The sequence below is a fragment of the Sciurus carolinensis genome, chromosome 5 (assembly GCF_902686445.1).
Source record: "Sciurus carolinensis chromosome 5, mSciCar1.2, whole genome shotgun sequence".
In the NCBI taxonomy this organism is placed as follows: domain Eukaryota; kingdom Metazoa; phylum Chordata; class Mammalia; order Rodentia; family Sciuridae; genus Sciurus; species Sciurus carolinensis.
In genome coordinates, this window is record NC_062217.1 from 144,677,412 (window position 1) to 144,695,638 (window position 18,227).

At 41.5% G+C, this 18,227-nt stretch overlaps 1 protein-coding gene across 2 annotated transcripts in view; it reads right to left on the minus strand.

The window, feature by feature from the left end:
* Positions 1–18,227, minus strand: part of Aldh18a1 (aldehyde dehydrogenase 18 family member A1) — a 41,610-nt gene that overhangs the window by 10,617 nt on the left and 12,766 nt on the right. The window contains exons 4-12 of one of the 2 annotated variants that reach the window (XM_047554269.1): positions 15,273–15,422; positions 15,078–15,182; positions 11,541–11,693; positions 11,018–11,108; positions 8,170–8,294; positions 7,081–7,225; positions 6,332–6,405; positions 4,886–4,979; positions 1,735–1,955 (exon numbers count right to left, since the gene is read on the minus strand). In XM_047554269.1, coding sequence (XP_047410225.1) covers positions 1,735–1,955; positions 4,886–4,979; positions 6,332–6,405; positions 7,081–7,225; positions 8,170–8,294; positions 11,018–11,108; positions 11,541–11,693; positions 15,078–15,182; positions 15,273–15,422 — 1,158 coding nt within the window. Of the gene's footprint in view, positions 1–1,734; positions 1,956–4,885; positions 4,980–6,331; positions 6,406–7,080; positions 7,226–8,169; positions 8,295–11,017; positions 11,109–11,534; positions 11,694–15,077; positions 15,183–15,272; positions 15,423–18,227 lie in introns of both variants that reach the window. The other variant, XM_047554268.1, reaches the window with a different exon arrangement.

Sequence of the window (18,227 nt, forward strand, 5' to 3'; positions counted from 1 at the left end):
TCAGAGTCAAATCACCTGGATCTTAGGAACCAAATGATAAGGCTTCCCCAGCACCACAGCGATGCAGACTGAGTTCAGGGGCTGGTTACTTAGCTTGCCTCCCAAGTCTGGCCACTTTTAAGAACAGTGTGCTCAGCTGACTCTGCAGGGAAGTGCTCGCTCCACTGACTCAGGCTGAGGCTGGGCAGCTCCTCCGCTCGGGATTGTTCTGAGGGCTCTAAATGTCTGAAGCTAAGGACCTCAGAGAAGACTACAGCTCCTGCCAACCTCGGACAGCAACAGCAGAGACTGCTGAGCACATGCTGTTTGGGGGTTGGGTAGGAAGGTAGGTCATCCAGGAGGAGGGTAGCTTCTCCGTAAAAGCAGGACTGATGACCCTGACCTGATCTTCCTAAGCCTGAAGCTTAATATTCTGAATTCTCATGGAATGATTGAAAACCTTCCTGTTAAGGAAAGCAGGAAGACACTGTACTACAAAGCCTTGCCTGACCATGTTAATTTTCACATTAGGGGCTCTTAAACCATTTTTATTTGCTTATGTTGCTTTTGGGTCCTTAATAAAGTTATATAAACTTTCTCCAGATAAATGCACTGACATGCTGCATTCTGCATATGATTTTTAGGATTCACTGATTCTGTGTTGCCATTCAGGATAAGATCCCAGGTGAGGAGCCTCAGCTGACAGGAAAGCTTACTTCTTATGGGGTACCAGCTGTGTAGAAGACAGGAGGCAGAGACACTTTGTGGACACATTTTACAGAGACTTGGGATCCATTTCTACTAGCACAGGTTGAGTTCTATGGTCGCCACTGAGCTAATTTTGGCAGGATGGCCATGTAGACAGAGGGATGGTATCCCCTTGTGATCTGGGTGTCCTCTAGTGAGCAAGCCAGTTTGAGGTGATGCCAGGGAATACTCTCCCAGATCATCTGGACTCCCATGGTCCCTAATGCCATATACACAGAGGTACCAGTTTTTTTTGTTGTTGTTGTTTTTTTGTTTTTTGTTTTTGTCTTAAATTAGAACTTCCCTTTGAGACTTTAGGGCTAGGGCAAAAAAACAGAGTTGGTACCGATCATCCAGTGAGGAAACAGTCTCAGATTTCTGGAAGTTTAGGGGAATCAAGTGAGGCTGCTCTCTAATGTCACCATGTGTCTCCCAGCATGGCTGCTTTCTGAACATTCCTTAAAAAGAGTTATATTCCAGTTTCCATAACTACTAGAAGTTCGTATCCACAGGAAGACGTGTGTCACTGATAAGGGGGGCCTTCACACGGGTAAGGCCAGTTATTAGATGAACGACTGCAACAGGCTAGCAGGAACCTCTGGTCAGAGAACAAAGTGCCCCATGAACTAACATCTTTGAAAATTTCTCTCCCAGTGTTACACAATGGGTTGCTCTGGGCTCCAAATAGTTCCACTCTTACAAGTGTGACAGGAACATTACCTTTTGTAAGGTTCAGTTTCCTCAACTGTAAAAGGGACACATGAATACCTACTTTGGGATTACCAGAAGAATCAAGGACATAAATTAAGAATAACCTGATAATTACATCTCAAAAATTATCTTTTTTGGTGGGGAAGAAAAGCTACAAAAACAAGTTCTTTCCTCTATCTCTGTCTGTCTCTCTCTCATACTCAAGCATACAAGTTATCTTTGGGAGACTTGTCTCCAGTCTAGAAACACGTACTTCCTCCAACCCCCCACCCCACTGGCAGGGCTGTGGTCACACACCTGGGGTAGACAGTCAGGGCGAGATTCAAAGATCACCAGCAGAACGCCAATTGGGACTGTCACTTGCTCTAGTTCCAGGTTTTTGGCAATTCGGGTCCTGCGCAAAACACGTCCCACACTGTCCTGCGAGGAGGCTGCGATCTGCCGCAGCCCGATGGCCAGGCTATTCAGTTTAGACGTGGAAAGGCTTAAACGCTTTAGCAGAGGGGCTGCAAGTCTCCCTGAAAGGTGTCAAGAATATGTGATAAAGTAGCAGATCTGCAGGCTGCAAACACCTACTGACATTTCTTGTCAATGTCAACATGTGACTTTGCATTAGGAACAGACATGGAACTTAGGGCTCTCGGTAAGACAAGGGCATGCAGTTTACATGGCTTTTCCAGGGGGCGATTTGGCAGTACATATCATCATATAAAGGAACATACATCCACACTCTTTGCGCCAGAAATCCTAGTTCCAGAAATTTGTCATTTGTGTGAGCAAGCCTACATGTGATAAGGATATGTACAGCAGCCTTTTATAATAGTGAGAAAGTGCTTTCTACCTAAAAATTCAAACAGGCTATAATGTAGTTATTATAAATAATAAATATGCGTGAGTTGATATGGGAAGTTATCTAGAGGGTACAGTTCGAGAAAAAGGCAAACTGTAACAGCATGTATGATGCACTCCTTTTTTTTTTCTGCTGGTACTCAGGATGGAACCCAGGGGCTCACACCTGCCAGACAAGTGCATCCCCAGGCTGAAACAGTCCTATTTATCAAACAGTGTATGTGTACCTGTGCACAGGGAGATGATCTCTGTCTACTTTATCTTTCTATATTTTAGTTTTCTATAATGAATGAATGATTTTTATAACCAGGAACAATGAAGATATTTTCTTCCAAAATAAAATTGAAACTATGGTAAGTTCATATACAGAATTTTCTTTATATACAATAGTATGTATAGTGTGATTCATTCCCCCCCCCCACCTCTCTCTCTCTCTCTCCCCACACATACAAACTCACACATATAAATATGTTCATATACTTGGGAAAATCACTTGGAATCACATATCACAAATTAATTACTGCAATTAATGTTCAGGTGAGATTATGAAAAAGTTCCTTTTCTTTTTAATAGCCGCACGCACCAAGATGAAAACAATAAAAAGATTTCTACTTTGCGGGGGAGGAGCCAACCTTATTTTAAGAAGAAAATCAAACCATCATTCTACCAATCAATTATAATGTGAATGTCAATCAATTTTATTTACTTTTACTAAAATTTTATTTACTAAAAACAAGTTTTAATCACAGTGCATGTTAGATTTTACATTCTAGGTTTTTTGCTTCACAATGCTAGCATGTTTTCCATGTTGTAAAAATAATCATTTTAGTCACTACTAAATATTCCACTGAGCTGATACAGCTTAATGCACTGAACAAAGCCTATGTAATTAGACACTTGGGTTGTTTCCAGTTTTTCAGTATGATGAATAATCCTTCTCTAAGAATCTTTACATACAGAGCTGTTCTCTCCTCTTAAAATTGCTTTCTTGGGATCAATTCCATGAATCAGGATTACAGAGTGAAAGGGGATTACCATGCTCATTTATACCTTGGACTTTGTTCTTTTTCTTTCTTTCTTTTTTATTTTTATTTCTTGGAGGTACTGGGGATTGAACCCAGGGGTGCTCTACCACCAAGCTACTCTCTTGCTACTTCCCCAGTCCTTTTTATTTTTATTTTGAGACAGGGTCTCACTACATTGCCCAGGCTGAACTTGATCCTTGTTTCTCAGCCTCCCTCGTTGCTGGGATTGCAGGTGTGCAACACTGTACCAGTCAGTGTGTTTCCAGGGATACGGTTGGGGTCAGAAGCCTGAGACCACCACCAAGCTATGTGATCCTGAGCAACCGCTTTAACCTTTGTGGATCTTAATTATTTTACTAGTTAAAGTAAAAAGAATTGGACAATCCCAAAGATTTCTTCCATTTCTTAAAATCTGTTCTGTGACTTTCCAGTACTATGAAAATTTGAAAAACTAGATGTAACCTCTAGAGTAAGTTCTGAAACAATGTTCCAGAAGTGTTGTAAAGGAATGGAAGGGAGGCCGACGAGCCCTGCACAGTCTCTGATGGGAACACCATTCACCTGGATGTGCAAGTGAAGGCTCGCTTATTCAAGAGAAAAGGAAATTCAAAACTCCATAAAGTCAACTCCCATATTTTTCGGCAGGAAAGACAAAGAATGAAGAAAAAGGACAGGAAGAACGAGGGCCTCCCAGGCTCCTTAGATTTAGCCATCTGTGACATGAGCACAATCATCTTGCTTGCTCAAGGCCATTTCTGGATGGCACCTGGTGCCAACTCAGAACTTCACACTGGTTAGTGAACTAACAGACAACCCATCTCTTGTCAGTCTGCACCAACTATTTCTATAACTCCCTTATATGTACAGTCCATCTGTGTTGGAATCCCAGGTCTGTCAGTGGCCATATGGCTTTGGGAAGTGACAGCTTCTCTGAGCTTTGGTTCTTCCTCTATAAAAGATATGAAGATAACAAAGAGCAGCTCCTTGAGACATACTATGTTGTGAAGAATAAAGGCAATTCTGTTGGTCAAGCCCTTAGCACAGAACCTGCTAATACAAAAAGGCCTTAATAACTGTTGGTAGCTATTAGCTCAATGTCTAAAGCGCAGGGGTTTCTCATTCTCCTTATCTGGTCCTGAAATAGCCATAGCAATCACAGCTCATGTGATCTGTGGAGAACAGGAAAAGCCCTTTTGGGGGTGTTACTGAAAATATAGGGAAGGGGCAGGAGTACTGAGAGTTGTTTGGAAAAAACCTAACCAGTACTAGCCATACAATCTCCATAAAAATGATGCACAATATGTAATTAGTTCTATAACAATCTTGCTTTTAGGCAGACCTAAGAATTACTGGTGAAACAAAGAACAGCAATAACAAGAATGAGTACCAATGTATGAGAACACGAATGGTGTGAATCTACATTGTGTACAACCAGAGAAATGAAAATGTTGTACCCCATTGTACCCCAAATGTTGTACAATGAATCAAAATACAGTCTTTAAAATTTTTAAAAAATTAAAAAAAAAAAAAAAAAAAAAAAAGAATGAGTACCACCCTCATGCACGACTCCTTACCCTCTGCCTCCTCCAGGTCTTTTTTGTTGGCTAACAGGATCTCATCCCGCTGGTCTGTCAAAAGATCTGCCAGATGATGGATAATTTCTGCTCTCTAGAAGAAAGGCAAGCATAAGAAGCCCAACAGATATGCTAATCGAAGAAGAACATACACCAGTTCTTACACCTACTGTTCTAGGAATGCCTGGCCGTGCCCTGCAGCCAGGGTCAGCACTGGCTGACATCTTCCTTCCCATCACTCATTTCCCACCGCTGCTCCCCTCGTGTTTTCCGACCTCCCCTCACTTCTCCTTTACTTCCCCTTCTTTTACCACTCCTGATCACTGCAATTAGTGAGTCATGGCCCAGGGCTGGGGGAGGTAGCAGGATGAATTCTACAATTTTTCCATCAGAAAGGGGCAGGAACTCTGTCGATACATCTTTATAGATTTAATTTCGCTAGATAATTTACTTCCCAGGTAAGTTTTCCTATGTGGCTTTTTTCTTTTCTTTTCCTTTTTGGTACTATGGATTGAACCCAGGGGCATTTAATCACTGAGCCCTCGCCTTTTTTATTTTGAGACAGGGTCTCGCTAAGTTGCTTAGGACCTCGCTAAGTTGCTGGGGTCAGTCTGGAACTTGCGATTCTCCTGCCTCTGCCTCCTGAGCCACTGGGATTATAGGTGTGCACCACCATGCCTGGTTGCCCTTTCTTTTTTGTCAAGTTATTTGATGTAATAAGTTGAAGGGGAAAAAAGAATACAGTCCTAGGTGCTTGAAGAGACTCCAATCCTTGCCTCCCAGATTGGGGTATGTGGCAAATGTGGTGATCACTGAGAGGAGAGGGAAGGGGTTTGAGAGACAAGCGAGGCTCTTCCTTTGCTTTCTTTTTCGTACTTGCAGTTATTTTAAATTCTCCTTTTTCATGTTAACACGTTCCCCAGGAGAAACGTACGTACATCACTCTCAAGTCCATCCTTAACAATACAGTCCTAGGGAGGCGGCCCTGGGCTTGCACCTGACAGCCTTGCCATGCCAGCCTCAGAAGTGTGTACTTAGACTCGTTCATGCCTGATTCACTGTAGACTGGGCAGGGCCACCTCCCTAGGGCCAGCTCTCAAGCTTCCATAGGTAGGGCTGGTGATTAGGAATGAGTTTGGAGAACTTCCCTACATTTCCCTGCCAGTTACGTGGCAGGATTCGGTAGCTTTCCCTTCCCTGTGTCATCATTTTCATGCTTTCAATCAAAACATTGTAGTGATGTAAAGCTACCTTAGGCCTCAGCCAACAAAAGACAAAAGGGAAAATTTAAAAAAGAAAAAAGGCAGAGCAAGTCTGAATCAGACTTGTAATTTGGAAAACTCCATGGACACTAGGAATACATGGGGGTCAACAGGCTTGACTGTTGTGCAAACAGTACAGCAAGACTCGCTCTGAAACTAACAAAACATCAGCTGAGGTTACTACCTGCTCAGGTTCTAATGTGGCCAACGTCCTTCCTCCAGATCGAGCCATTTCGCCCTGCTGCTCAACCGTCGGGCCTGTAAGAACACGTGCAAGCATCAGCTCATGGTCAGCTTGGTTCTCACTTTCCTAGCATGTGCACAGGCTCATCACATGCAGAAGGAACACCTGGTGTCCTGATGTTCCTGCTTCACATATGGGATCCCCGTGACCAATAATAGGGCAAAGGAGTATGTCAGAGTAACTCCAGCATAGACACAGGAACTTGCTATATTTCTGGGGTAGACAACATGCTTTAGGTCTTCTAGAGTTCCTTCTAATTCCATTTTGGCTTTTTATTTTGTCATGTGTTTGTATTTGTGAGTGCAGTGCAGATTATAAGGTAATTCTACCCAACGTGAACACTTGAGAGTACATGCTGTATCTTTGTATCTCTAGTGCTTATTAGTACCTGGCATCCCGTGCAGGACTAGCGCATGTTTCCTGAAGAAAATGAGAGCTTATGTTCTTTAAACTAGTGATTTTGGAAAGAACAGGAGGCCAACAAGGCAAGATAGATAGAATTTTACAAAAGAACAGCAAAACCTAATTTTGCAAAAAAGTGTTTAAAACAATAGCAGATTTCATAACATTTGCACATTGATTTTGTGATTTATAGTCCTAGAGTGATAGCCTAGACTTCAGTCCCATCTCAGTTGGGGTGTCACTAGCTACCATCCACCAGCCTTGGGACCTTATAAAGAACTACTCACCTGCAGGCTTTACTTCTGAAAAGAAGGTGCCAACTTTCTTTCCCTCCACGATGTCAGTGATGACATGACCAGACACCTTTGGGTGGGTTCCATTGGCAATAACAACAGAAGTACCACCTTGCAAAGCCCAGAGGGCTGCTTTCACCTAATGGGACAGGTTTGATCCAAAGACGAGATTCAGACCTAGCCACATGCACTTTAACCTCACAAAAAGATATCAAACACAATTTGACATTGAGCAAGTTAAAAATACGCAGGAATGTTTTCAACAGCTCAGAACTTCTAGAAACACATGCAGCCCAAGTTCTCTCCCCAGTCCAGCCTTGGCACAATTTGTCTGAAGAAGCAGTAACTCATCCTTTGTTTTAAGCACATTCTCTCTTTGAGACTCTCTGGTAGTGGTCTGGTAACTTCTGTGTTTTGACTTGTTATGCCTTAACTTAGCAACAGCTCAGTGCACAGCCAGCAGTCTGACCAGAATTAGCTTTTGCAAATGGGCTCTTGTCCTTATCTCTGCCATTGCTACATATGATGCTGTGCCTTAATGGCATAACTTAGAACAATTAATGGGAGAGGAAAAAAAACTTCTAAAATATATCAAAAAATACTTGATAGTAGAGGATTATGAATTGTGACAATTATATAGGCCCTGCCTTCAAGGAGTTTACAATATGAACACACTGTTTATATAATCAATAAAAAAGATACATACAGACATGATTAAATATAGGTACATAATACTCCTTATCTATATTTAGATAAATGAAAAAAATTTTTTGTAGTACTGGGTAATGAACCCAAGGGCACTCTACCATTGAGTCACATCCTCAGCTGTTTTTAAATTTTTTAAAAATTTTGTGGCAGGGTCTTGTTAAGCTGCTGGTGCTGACTTCAAACTTGTGCTGCTCCTGTCTCAGCTTCCTAAGTTGCTGGGATACAGGCATGTGTCACAGCTCTCAGTAAGTGCATATTTATGTGTATGTGCCTGGTCTCTGAACCATTAGCCCTCAAATAATGTTAAAAGTATAACAGAAAAAGTACTGTTTTGGTTTTACAATTGCTGTAGACAGTTAAGGCCCTGATTCTTACCTTGGCTTCCATGCCGCCCATCCCCACCCTAGACTTGGTTCCAAATGTCACAGACTGCTGGTCTCCAGGATAAAATATATCAATGAGTTTTGCATCATCTGACCCTGGAGGGCTGTCAAAGAGGCCTAAAAAGTGGACAAGAGTCAATAATACTGCTCTGATGGAAGTGTGTGTCCCCCAGACAGACCCCCCAGCACCGGCTACTATCTAGAAAACTACTGTGCTTTCCTCAACCAGACGATTTCCCCTGGACCACAACCTACTTGCACCAGACTTGAGAACCAGGGATCCCTGCAACCAACCACATGAAAACAGTTTCAGGAGGGCTCATCTTATGCACTTTTATAACCTGGTCTAACACATGAATATTTCTCAGCCTCAGAGCATGGTTGTATCCTTGGCACAAAATTTACTGGCCCTGCTCAGAGTCCACTAGCAAGTGTTCTCACCTCTGCCATTGCTACTTATTACACAGTACCTCAAGGACATAAGTGAAAAAGAAGAGGGGCTACTTCAGAAACTGTGGCAGCTGTATACCATTTAATGTGACTGTTTTCAAGCAGGAAGAAATATGAAACAGGAACTCATTGACTCTCATCATACCCTTTGAAACAGGCATTAATTTATCCTCCCCATTTTATGAGTGAGTGGTTTTTGAGGCTGGACTGAGTCAGCAGGAGAGCTCACAACTCTCAGCATTCGGTCTGGATTTATCACCATAAAACATCTGTCCCTTATGTAATTGAGTAAGGTGACATAAAATAGGTATGTGAAAGGTTATACACACACAATGCAAAGTTAAAAATGCCCATAATCTGAAAAAGAGTAGAAAAAGGGGAGAAAAAGAAGTCAAATTAGGACCTAGGGGGACATGGGTAGGAAGGCAGTGCCCATGGCTGGAGGCAAAAGGAGACATTAGGTGGTGATGTTTTGGGTTCTGAATCACTGCTTTTCCTGTGTTATGGTACACCTCTCCCCTCATGTACACCAGATCTTTAATACAACCCTGTTATATGTACCACCTTTCTCGGGGAATGAGGAAATCAGTGTCCTGCAGAGACAACGTAAAGCAAGTAGAGAAAAAGCAAGAGTAAGTCTGCCCAGCCTGTTTAGCTCAGCTAGTACTCCAAAGCTCTTCAGGATGCTGGGCTGGCTTCTTCCAAAAAATACAGTGCTAGGATTGAGAGGCTGGCTGTTTGGTTTCAAGTAACAGTAAGGGAGAGACTGGGTAATTCTAAGCCAAACAAACCAGGCATAGAGGGGCTCCTACTGTTCTGGAATTGTGCCTGCTCCTTTTCTCCTTTGCAGCAGCCTCTTGACCTCATCAACAGCATGTTAAAAATTCTGATATTATTTTAAGAATCAACATTTGATGGACACCCAGTTAGATTCATCAACACAAAGTCTGGAGATGTTTGAAGCTGCATCAAAACAGTTTACTAGAGACAAGTTCACATTGGTTCACAATGATCTCACAGACTCTCACCCTTTATCTTTCCAGGTAGTAAAGGAGAGAAGGATGAATGATTTTACAACTGTATTGACTTAGATTGGAAACTGGCCTTAGCCAAACACTTGCTGCATGACTTGGATAGACTATTTAACTGATCTGAACTTAATTTTTTATTTGTTCTTTCTGGTTTTACATGACAGTATAATGCATTTTTGCATATTATAAATACATGGAGTATGACTTGTTCTAATTAGGATCCTATTCTTGTGGTTGTACATCATGCAAAGTTACCCTGGTTGTATAGTCAAGCACAAGGCTAGGAAAGTTATGTCTGATTAATTCATACTCGTTATGGCTTGGATCTTAAATGTTCCTCAGAAGTTCATGTGTTGAAGGCCTGAACCCTAATGCAGCATTGTGAACAGGTCAGGTAGGGTCGCTGGAACATGACTGGCTCATGAGGATTCTGACCTCACGAATGGATTAGTCCATTTGTGAACTGTTAACGGGCTACTGGAAGGTAGCAGAAACTTTAGGAGGTGGGGCCTAGTTATAGAAAGTAGGTCATTGGAAGCATGCCCTTGAAGGGTATATTTTGTCTCTGGCCCCTACCTTCCTCACTCTGGTTCCTGGTCACTATGAAGTGAGTAACTTTGTTCCACCACATGTTTCCCACCATGTTGTTCTGCCTTGCCACAGGCCTGAAAGCAATAGAAGTACTCAAGCATGGACTGAATTCTCTGAGACTATGAGTCAAAATAAATCTTTTCCTCTTTAGGTTGATTTTCTCAGGCATTTTGTCACAGTGATGGAAAGCAGATTAACATGATACTATAACATGGATGAACCTTGAAAACATCATGCTAAGTAAAAGAAGCCAGTCACAAAGGATCACACAGTGTATGATACCATTTATACAAAGTGTTAATAACAGATAAATTCAGAGACAGAAAGTAGACTGGAGTTTGTCTAGGGCTTGGGAGTATGGAAATAAGTGCTGGGAAGAGGAGCGTGACTGTAGATGGGTGTGAGGTTTCCTGTCGGGGTGTTGAATATATTCTACAATTGACTGTGGTGATGGTGCACAACTGTGTGAATATAATAAAGGTATTGAACTGTAAAATTTAAACAGGTGAAATGTCTGGTATGTAAATTACATTTCTATAGAGCTGTTAAAAAAAGTGAAATTGAAAGCACCTGGAAATAATATTTCAGCACTCAAACTATCTCCCAAACTTGCCCATCTTCTTTTGAGTCATAAAAACCCTTTGTTAGACCATATGACTCAGAAAATAATGGTCCACAGTAAAAATAAAAAGATCAGAAGGACTCAGACAAGGAGGGAAACTTGTGTGCTCCCACATGCAGATAAAAGAAAAAAGCATCGCTTTGTACCTTCTACATCTGAAAGAACAATCAAGAGGTCAGTTTTCATTTCCACGGCCAGGCGGGCAGCCAGGCTATCATTATCTTTAACACTAATAACCTAGAATGCAGAGAGAAAAGTCATGAGTGAGTAAGCGATGCAGTCCAAAAACAAATTCACAAAAGCATCCAGCAAGGCCCTGGCGGGCAAAACCAATGACCCCAAATATGTAGATGACAGCTCTTGCAGGCCCCTTTGTCAGCAAAACACAGCACCTACTGGCAACCCCTTTTCCAAACATGCAGCCTTCTAGCCTCGGAAATATAGAAGCCATGCTCACAGTAGCATCTAAGTCTCTACAGCACCTCACCCCTGTTGAATCAAACTCCCCAACTTTAGAAGAGCTTTTGCAGCTATTGCTCTGCTATGCCAGCTTCTCTCCCACTTCTGCCATCTTCCTCAAGCCAAACTGGTAGTGTTAGTCCAAGCAGCACAGCATGCATTAGTGTCTTCAGCATGCTCAACCCTTAGGAATACTTTACCCACATTTACCCCCTGGAGATCACTATTGGGCTCAGCTGGGGGGACAACAGCATCATTGGTGTTGACAATGGGGACGATGTTCATCCGGAGGAGCTCATGAAGGGTCCCATTGAGGTTCCGGCGCTTCTGCTCATCGTGGAAATCCAAGTTGGTCACCAAAATCTAAGGATTAAATAGATTAAAAGGATTAAGTAGATTTAAAAAACTGCAGCAGGGAAGAACATGACGAACTTCCTAGGAATGGCATAAAAAGACACTAAGAGCAGAGAAAGTGAACATTAAGTTTCTGGGACTCCATACAGATTAGAATAAAACACACCTCAGGGTGCTCAGTCAAGATTTTAGACAGCAAAAGAAGTTACAGTCACCTAGAAGATTTAAGGATGCTACCAAAGTTCATCCATTTACAAAATTAAGACCATTTCTGAATCTACGGGGATATGGGATGGGTAATGATAGTCCATTAAATTCTAAGATATCTCTGTATCCTGGCATCTTATTCAGGGCCTGGCTACAGCATCATTTACATATTTGGTGAATGAGTAAATGAATGGTTTACCCAGCTCTGAAAAATGTATTAGACCAAAGGGAACAGGACTATGTAGTTCTAAGTCAGAACATCATGGGAGTTAAGAAAGACTGTGTTTGAGTATGTGGGATTAGTCTGAGAGGTTTATGGAGATGAGTCTTTAGTTACAAGATGACAAAAGAGCAAGACATAATACAGTGCAGGGGACAGGGTCAGCATAAGGTGCTCACAGGCAGAGTGGAAAGCTGGGAATAAAGGGTATCAGGGTATGTTTAACAGGAGAGAAAGGTGAATGAGGATGCTAACAAGAATCAAAATAGTAGCACATCTGGGGACTCAAGAATAAATGTTTTAATATAATCCCTCTGATATTTAAGGGAGAGGGCCCTTGCTAAGTAGGGGCATGAAGAAGGAGGAAAGGTTGGAGGCAGACAGCAAGGAGGGTATAGAAATGGTCAGACTGCACCAGGGCCTGGCATGATAACTGAGAAGAACTCAACAAAGCAGCAGCTCAGTGACACACAGGATGTGTAGGTGATGAAGACAGAGTGGTACATGACTAAGGGAAATCATTTACTCATTCACTTGACAAAAAATTTGCTAAGCACCTCTGAAATGCCAGGCCTGGCACTAGCTGATGGAGCCGGCTGCAGTGGCACACATCTGTACCCTAGCAACTCAGGAGGATTTCAATTCTGAGGCCAGCCTCAGCAAGTTAGTGAGAAATTTAAAAAGGCTAGGAATATAGCTTAGTGATGCAGCAATTTCCTAGTGTGTGAGAGGCCCTGGATTCTAGTCTTCTCACCACTGTAGGCAGGGTGTGCATGTGTGTTGATGGCTTGGGGGAAGGTGGAATGCAGCAAATTTTTATAAGGAAAGATCATGAATTCCTTTCCAGGGAAGTTTAGTTTTATAGGAAACAGGACTGGGTCAAAGCTGAACATACATACATATTCTAGACATGTTGGTAAAAAATCCAACAATGAAAATAAACAAGTGTGAGAAGTGAGGAGAAGGGCCCCTTAGGGGCCAGGGATCTGACTGGAAAGGTAGAAGAGGGCCCCAGGAGGAACAATCTGTGCTTTTCAACAAGGGCAATCATTGAGGTGTAAACTGGTTTCATTTCTACAAAGAAAAAATAAGTCGCTGTACTTGTTAAGTCTTCAACCTGGGAAATAACTTGTATATTTTCAGAAGGCACTAATAATGGTCTTTGATACAGGATTAATAAAGAAAATAAGAAACTACAGGATAAGGTGAAAAGGGCAAAAACTGATAAGACTGTGTGGTGGGGGTGGGCAAAAGTGTGAGCGAGGAGGCCTAGGAATTAGTGCTTAGAAGCTGGAGGGAGCAGAGTTCTTTTGCCTCATTATTAGTGCAATGGGGCTGGGGAGATTGCTCAGTTGGTAGAGTGCTTGCCCTGGGTTCCATCCCCAGTACCCCAAAAAAAAAAAAAAAAAAAAAAAAAAAAAGAATATTAGTGCAATGACTGATATGCAGAGCCATTTAAGACTGTCATTTTAAATAAAGCAGAACAAAACCAAATTTTTGCATCAATTTTGGGAGAAAAATAAAATAGATCAAAGTATAGCTCCTGGACCTATTTCCTCACCTACTTGGGGGCCTGTGCTGGAGGACCATGTGGGCTCATGAATTTGAGACCAGTCTGACAAAATAGCAAGACCCTTTTCCAAAGAAACAAAAACCAGAAAACTAAAACAGTCATTAGATTGGGAAGGAGAGAGAGTTGATAGTAAAGAAGGGTGATAGAGATTGAGATTTCTATTGTGTTAACAGTAACAGAAAATAAATCTAAGATTATAAAGCCAAAGGCAACACAGGAATATGTCCACACCTTTCTGTTTCACTTGAAACTGTTCTGTTTCACTTACTCAAGGACACTGGGATAACATCAGAACATGGATGACAACTATGAAAGTGATGGAGAATCAGAAAAAGCAATAGGAAATAAAGAAGCAAAACTTAATAACACTGCATATATAATAATATCAACCGTGTAAAATAAAATTCCTATAAATGGAAGGATCAGAGGCAGCACAGAAGTTTGAAAATAATTTAGGGAGTTAAGATTGTTTTCTCCATTGAATTATTTTAAATGTTTCAATTTAGTGTGTAAAATTGATTAAAGGTAAAACTGAAAACAATTAGGAAATTTAGGTAAAATTTTCTGAAATAATGTATAAGTATATACTATTATATAATATATATGTATAATATAATAAATATTATATATAAAATAATATAATATATATGTATAATATAATAAAGCCAAACTATTAAGCCAAATTATTATAATTAGCCAAACTATTTAAGTAGTACTATAAAATAACTAGTAAATATAACTGTTAAATAACTGTAAATCCCACAAGGACCAGAACCATGTCTGATTTGTTCATCACAGAATCCCCAATGCCCAGCAGAGTGCTTGGTATATCACAGAAGCTCAATAAATATTTGATGAACAAATGACAAACCAATGATCAGCATTTCTTCCCCTTCAAAGCATAACAGATATCTATTATAAAAGGCAACCAGTCTTGTTTTCTCTCATATGTGGAAGCTAGTCAGAAAAATGTAAAAAGGGGACCTTATGAAAAGAGAAGGGAGGCCAGGAGGGAATTAAGAAAAATGGCAACTAGTCACAAAGAGAAGTCACCTAAAGTCAAAGAGGTCAGTGAAATAGGTATCCAACGTTCCTGTGTTCAGAGGTATTTGCATTTGTAGTAGACCAGACACTAAATAATACTTTTATAAATTTTCTCAATGAACCCTTCCAAAAACCCTCTGAAGTATATATTGATATTACTCTCATTTTTCAGATAAGGAAATTAAGGCACAGACATAAAGACTTTCTCAAGATGTCCCAAGCAGCAGGTGGGAGCAGGTGAATCTGATACTACCCTGATACCTGGTTCCAGGGCCCTGCTCATAAGCCCCTTGCTTTATAAGAACTACCATCACAGGTCCCACACCCCCAGGGAAGCCCGGCCTCTTACCTGGGCAGCGCAGATGCTGTACTGGGTAAACATGGCCTCATACAAGGCCATGAGCCCACTCTGTCCAGCAGCTGCACAGGCTCGTGCCTCCAAGACTGGAATTGCCTGTAACATACCAATTAGACAAAGTGTGACTAGGAATGAGAGAAGAAGACCTGAGGACTCTGGTTATGGGACTGGGCAACCAGCACTCACCATCTCTTTCAGTTGGTTCTGCCCTGAGTGGAGGGCCTGCCGTACACTCTGAGACAGAAGGATCTCATGGCGCAAGCGCTGCTTACCAAAGGCTACAGCTCCACTAGTTACCAGTATCATCTCTCGCCCCTGATTCTGCAGCACTGATACCTGGCATTGAGGAAGGAAAAAAAACACTGCAAGTCACTGTACTTTCTCCTCTCTTCATGAGACACCTAGGTAGGGTGGATGAGAGTGGATCCCAATGCACTGGCCTGGCTCTGGAAAAACCATGCAGGTTGCTTGCTAAAATCAGATTCCTACATATTGCTTTGAATTTCTGGTTAGTAGATGACAGACAGAAATGATACATTCATTATAAGGGATTCTGGTGTGTATCCAGGTTTGGCTTCTACAGGACTTGATGATGTCTGCAGGGAGTCTGTAATGCAGAAGGCCTATTAACAGGAGATAAAGCCCAGAACACAAGTCTGGAGAGAGACTGCATTGTAGAGCTTTCCCAGATTCTAGGGCTAGATCTGGAAATGAGGCTACATTTGGGGCATGTCTGATCTCTATGGGTCACCCCTGCATAGGCCATGCTGACCTTGTTCTGCAGTCGACCTACAACCAGTTGTGGCCACTTTGTGTCCTACCTTGGATAGAACCACAAGAAAAACGCAAAAACTCAAGATGCAATAGAATCAATACTTCTAACTTGTCCATTACTCCTAATGCTCCAGCCCTCTTACCTGTTTCAGGAAGTCACTAAGAGCTGAGACAAATCATGATTTGAAACATTAAGTTTTTATCTTAGAAAATTTCATTTTTTTTTTTTTTTTTGCGGTACTGGGGATCGAACTCAGGGCCTTGTGCTTGCGAGGCAAGCCCTCTACCAGCTGAGTTATCTCCCCAGCCCGAAAATTTCATATTTAATCTAAGTGGTAATGATGGTATTATCCCCCTTCATGTTCCAACCACTCAGCTTTAACAATTGTCTCCCATGACCAATTTCCTACTCTCTAATAATGTCTCTATACTCCCACCACTCTATTAATAAAAATCCCAGGCCCTATACATAGTATTTCTGTAAATGTCTCAGTAGTAATAGTCAAAAGACAGGGAATGTATACTAAACCATTATCACCATCCAAAACATTTTAATGAATTCCTTCATATCAAACAGCAAGCATTCACATTTCCCCAACTATTTTTTTAGCTTGCTCAAATTGAAATGCAAATTAAGCCCATACACTGCAGGAAATTGAACTGTCACTCAATTCAGAGGTTCCCCTCTGTCATTTTCTCCCTTTCACAACTTTTTATTAAACTGAGTTGTTCTTGCTTTAAGACATCCTAGCCTACATTTTCCAAGTTGTGTCCATATGATATTGTTTAACACTGAGCTCTGAGCTGGCCTGTAATTCCAATGCTTTGGAAGGCTGAGACAGGAGAATCCCAAGTTAAGGACAGCCTCAACAACTTAGACCTGTCTCAAAATAAAAATTAAAAGGACTGGGGTCGTGACCCAGTGTAAAATGTCCCTGGGTTCAATTCCCAGTACCAAAAGCAAAAGCAAAAACAAAACAAAAACAAAAACAAAAACAAACAAACAAACAAAAAAACATACCAAAAAACTGAGCTGTAGTTCTTGTAAACTGCTGGACCCTACCCTCCTCTTCCGATTAATTCTCTTTAGGTTGGGGTGTACATGTACATCAAGGGGATATACAGGATGCCTGGTTGTCTCTCTTTTTAGCAGCTGTTGCTGATCATTGCCAAGATCCTTTATTTCATTAGGGTTTGTAAAAATGCTGATAATATAATCCAACCATTTCTTCTTCATTCATGGGCTGGAATAGTTTCATAAAAGGAAATTCTTTTCATCAGTTATTTGGTTACCTTGAGTTAGTTTGTTGATGAAAAGCAGGGCAAATGTGTGACTTTCCTTGTACATACCCATTTTCAAAATATTCAGTGGGTTCTCCAGCACTCTCCAAAGATAGCAATGAATTTTTTAAAGTATAAACTTTTAAAACACATTTCACTGTACTGCAGAAATTACCATTTCTGAAGTTCAAACTGTTCCATCTTTAACCAGTGGAAGCCACCTTAGGTTGGCACCTGGGTTCATGTAACATGATCAGATGTCTTGGACAAAAGAATTGACTCTCCACACCAGGCACTGCTCTGATTGCTAGAGTCCTTCCATGGGTCCATAGTGACCCCAAAGGGGAGCTGATGGCCTAAGCAAACCTTTATCATTTTCATCAAGTTTCTCCTCTGCTCAAAATCTCCAATCTGCTTTTGAAACTGAACCCAAACTCCCCTATTTACTCCAGAGCCCCTGCCTACTGGAATGGCTGATCTGTATTTTCCATTCCCCCTGATGAATCCATCATCCCTACTTTTAAGCTCACCTTTTCCCTGGTCTCTGTCTGTCTTCTACCTGGAATCCACTTTTAGAGACTTTCTCTTCCCCAGAACCAAGAGGTAGTGCAACCCCAGGGGAACCAGTTACACTGTGCATACAGCAGTGTGAAACTTTTCCCCTTCATTGGCGCAAACTCTACCAGACATCAAGGCTCATGATGAGTGCCTTAGAAGAAGCCCCAATAATAACCACACTCTCATCTGACTTTCCCACTCACTGTCATTCAGGTTCACTCATTAGGGTATTTACTGCCTTGAACTACTACCTAATTGTGGAGTCCCAGTTCTGGATTCCCTGGGCAGAGGCATAAAAGAACTGTTTTGCTCCTCTCAATGTAGCTCCTTGCTATGACTTGAATGCATCCCCCCAAAAGCATATGTTGTGGAAACTCAATGCAACAGTGTTGGGAGGTAGGGCCCAATGCAAAGTTCGTGAAGGTCATGAAAGTTCCATTACCATGAATGGATTAATGCTATTATCAAAGGGTTTGTGGCTGCATTCTCAATTTCTAGCTCTCTGCCCTTCCACTATAAAATGGTGCA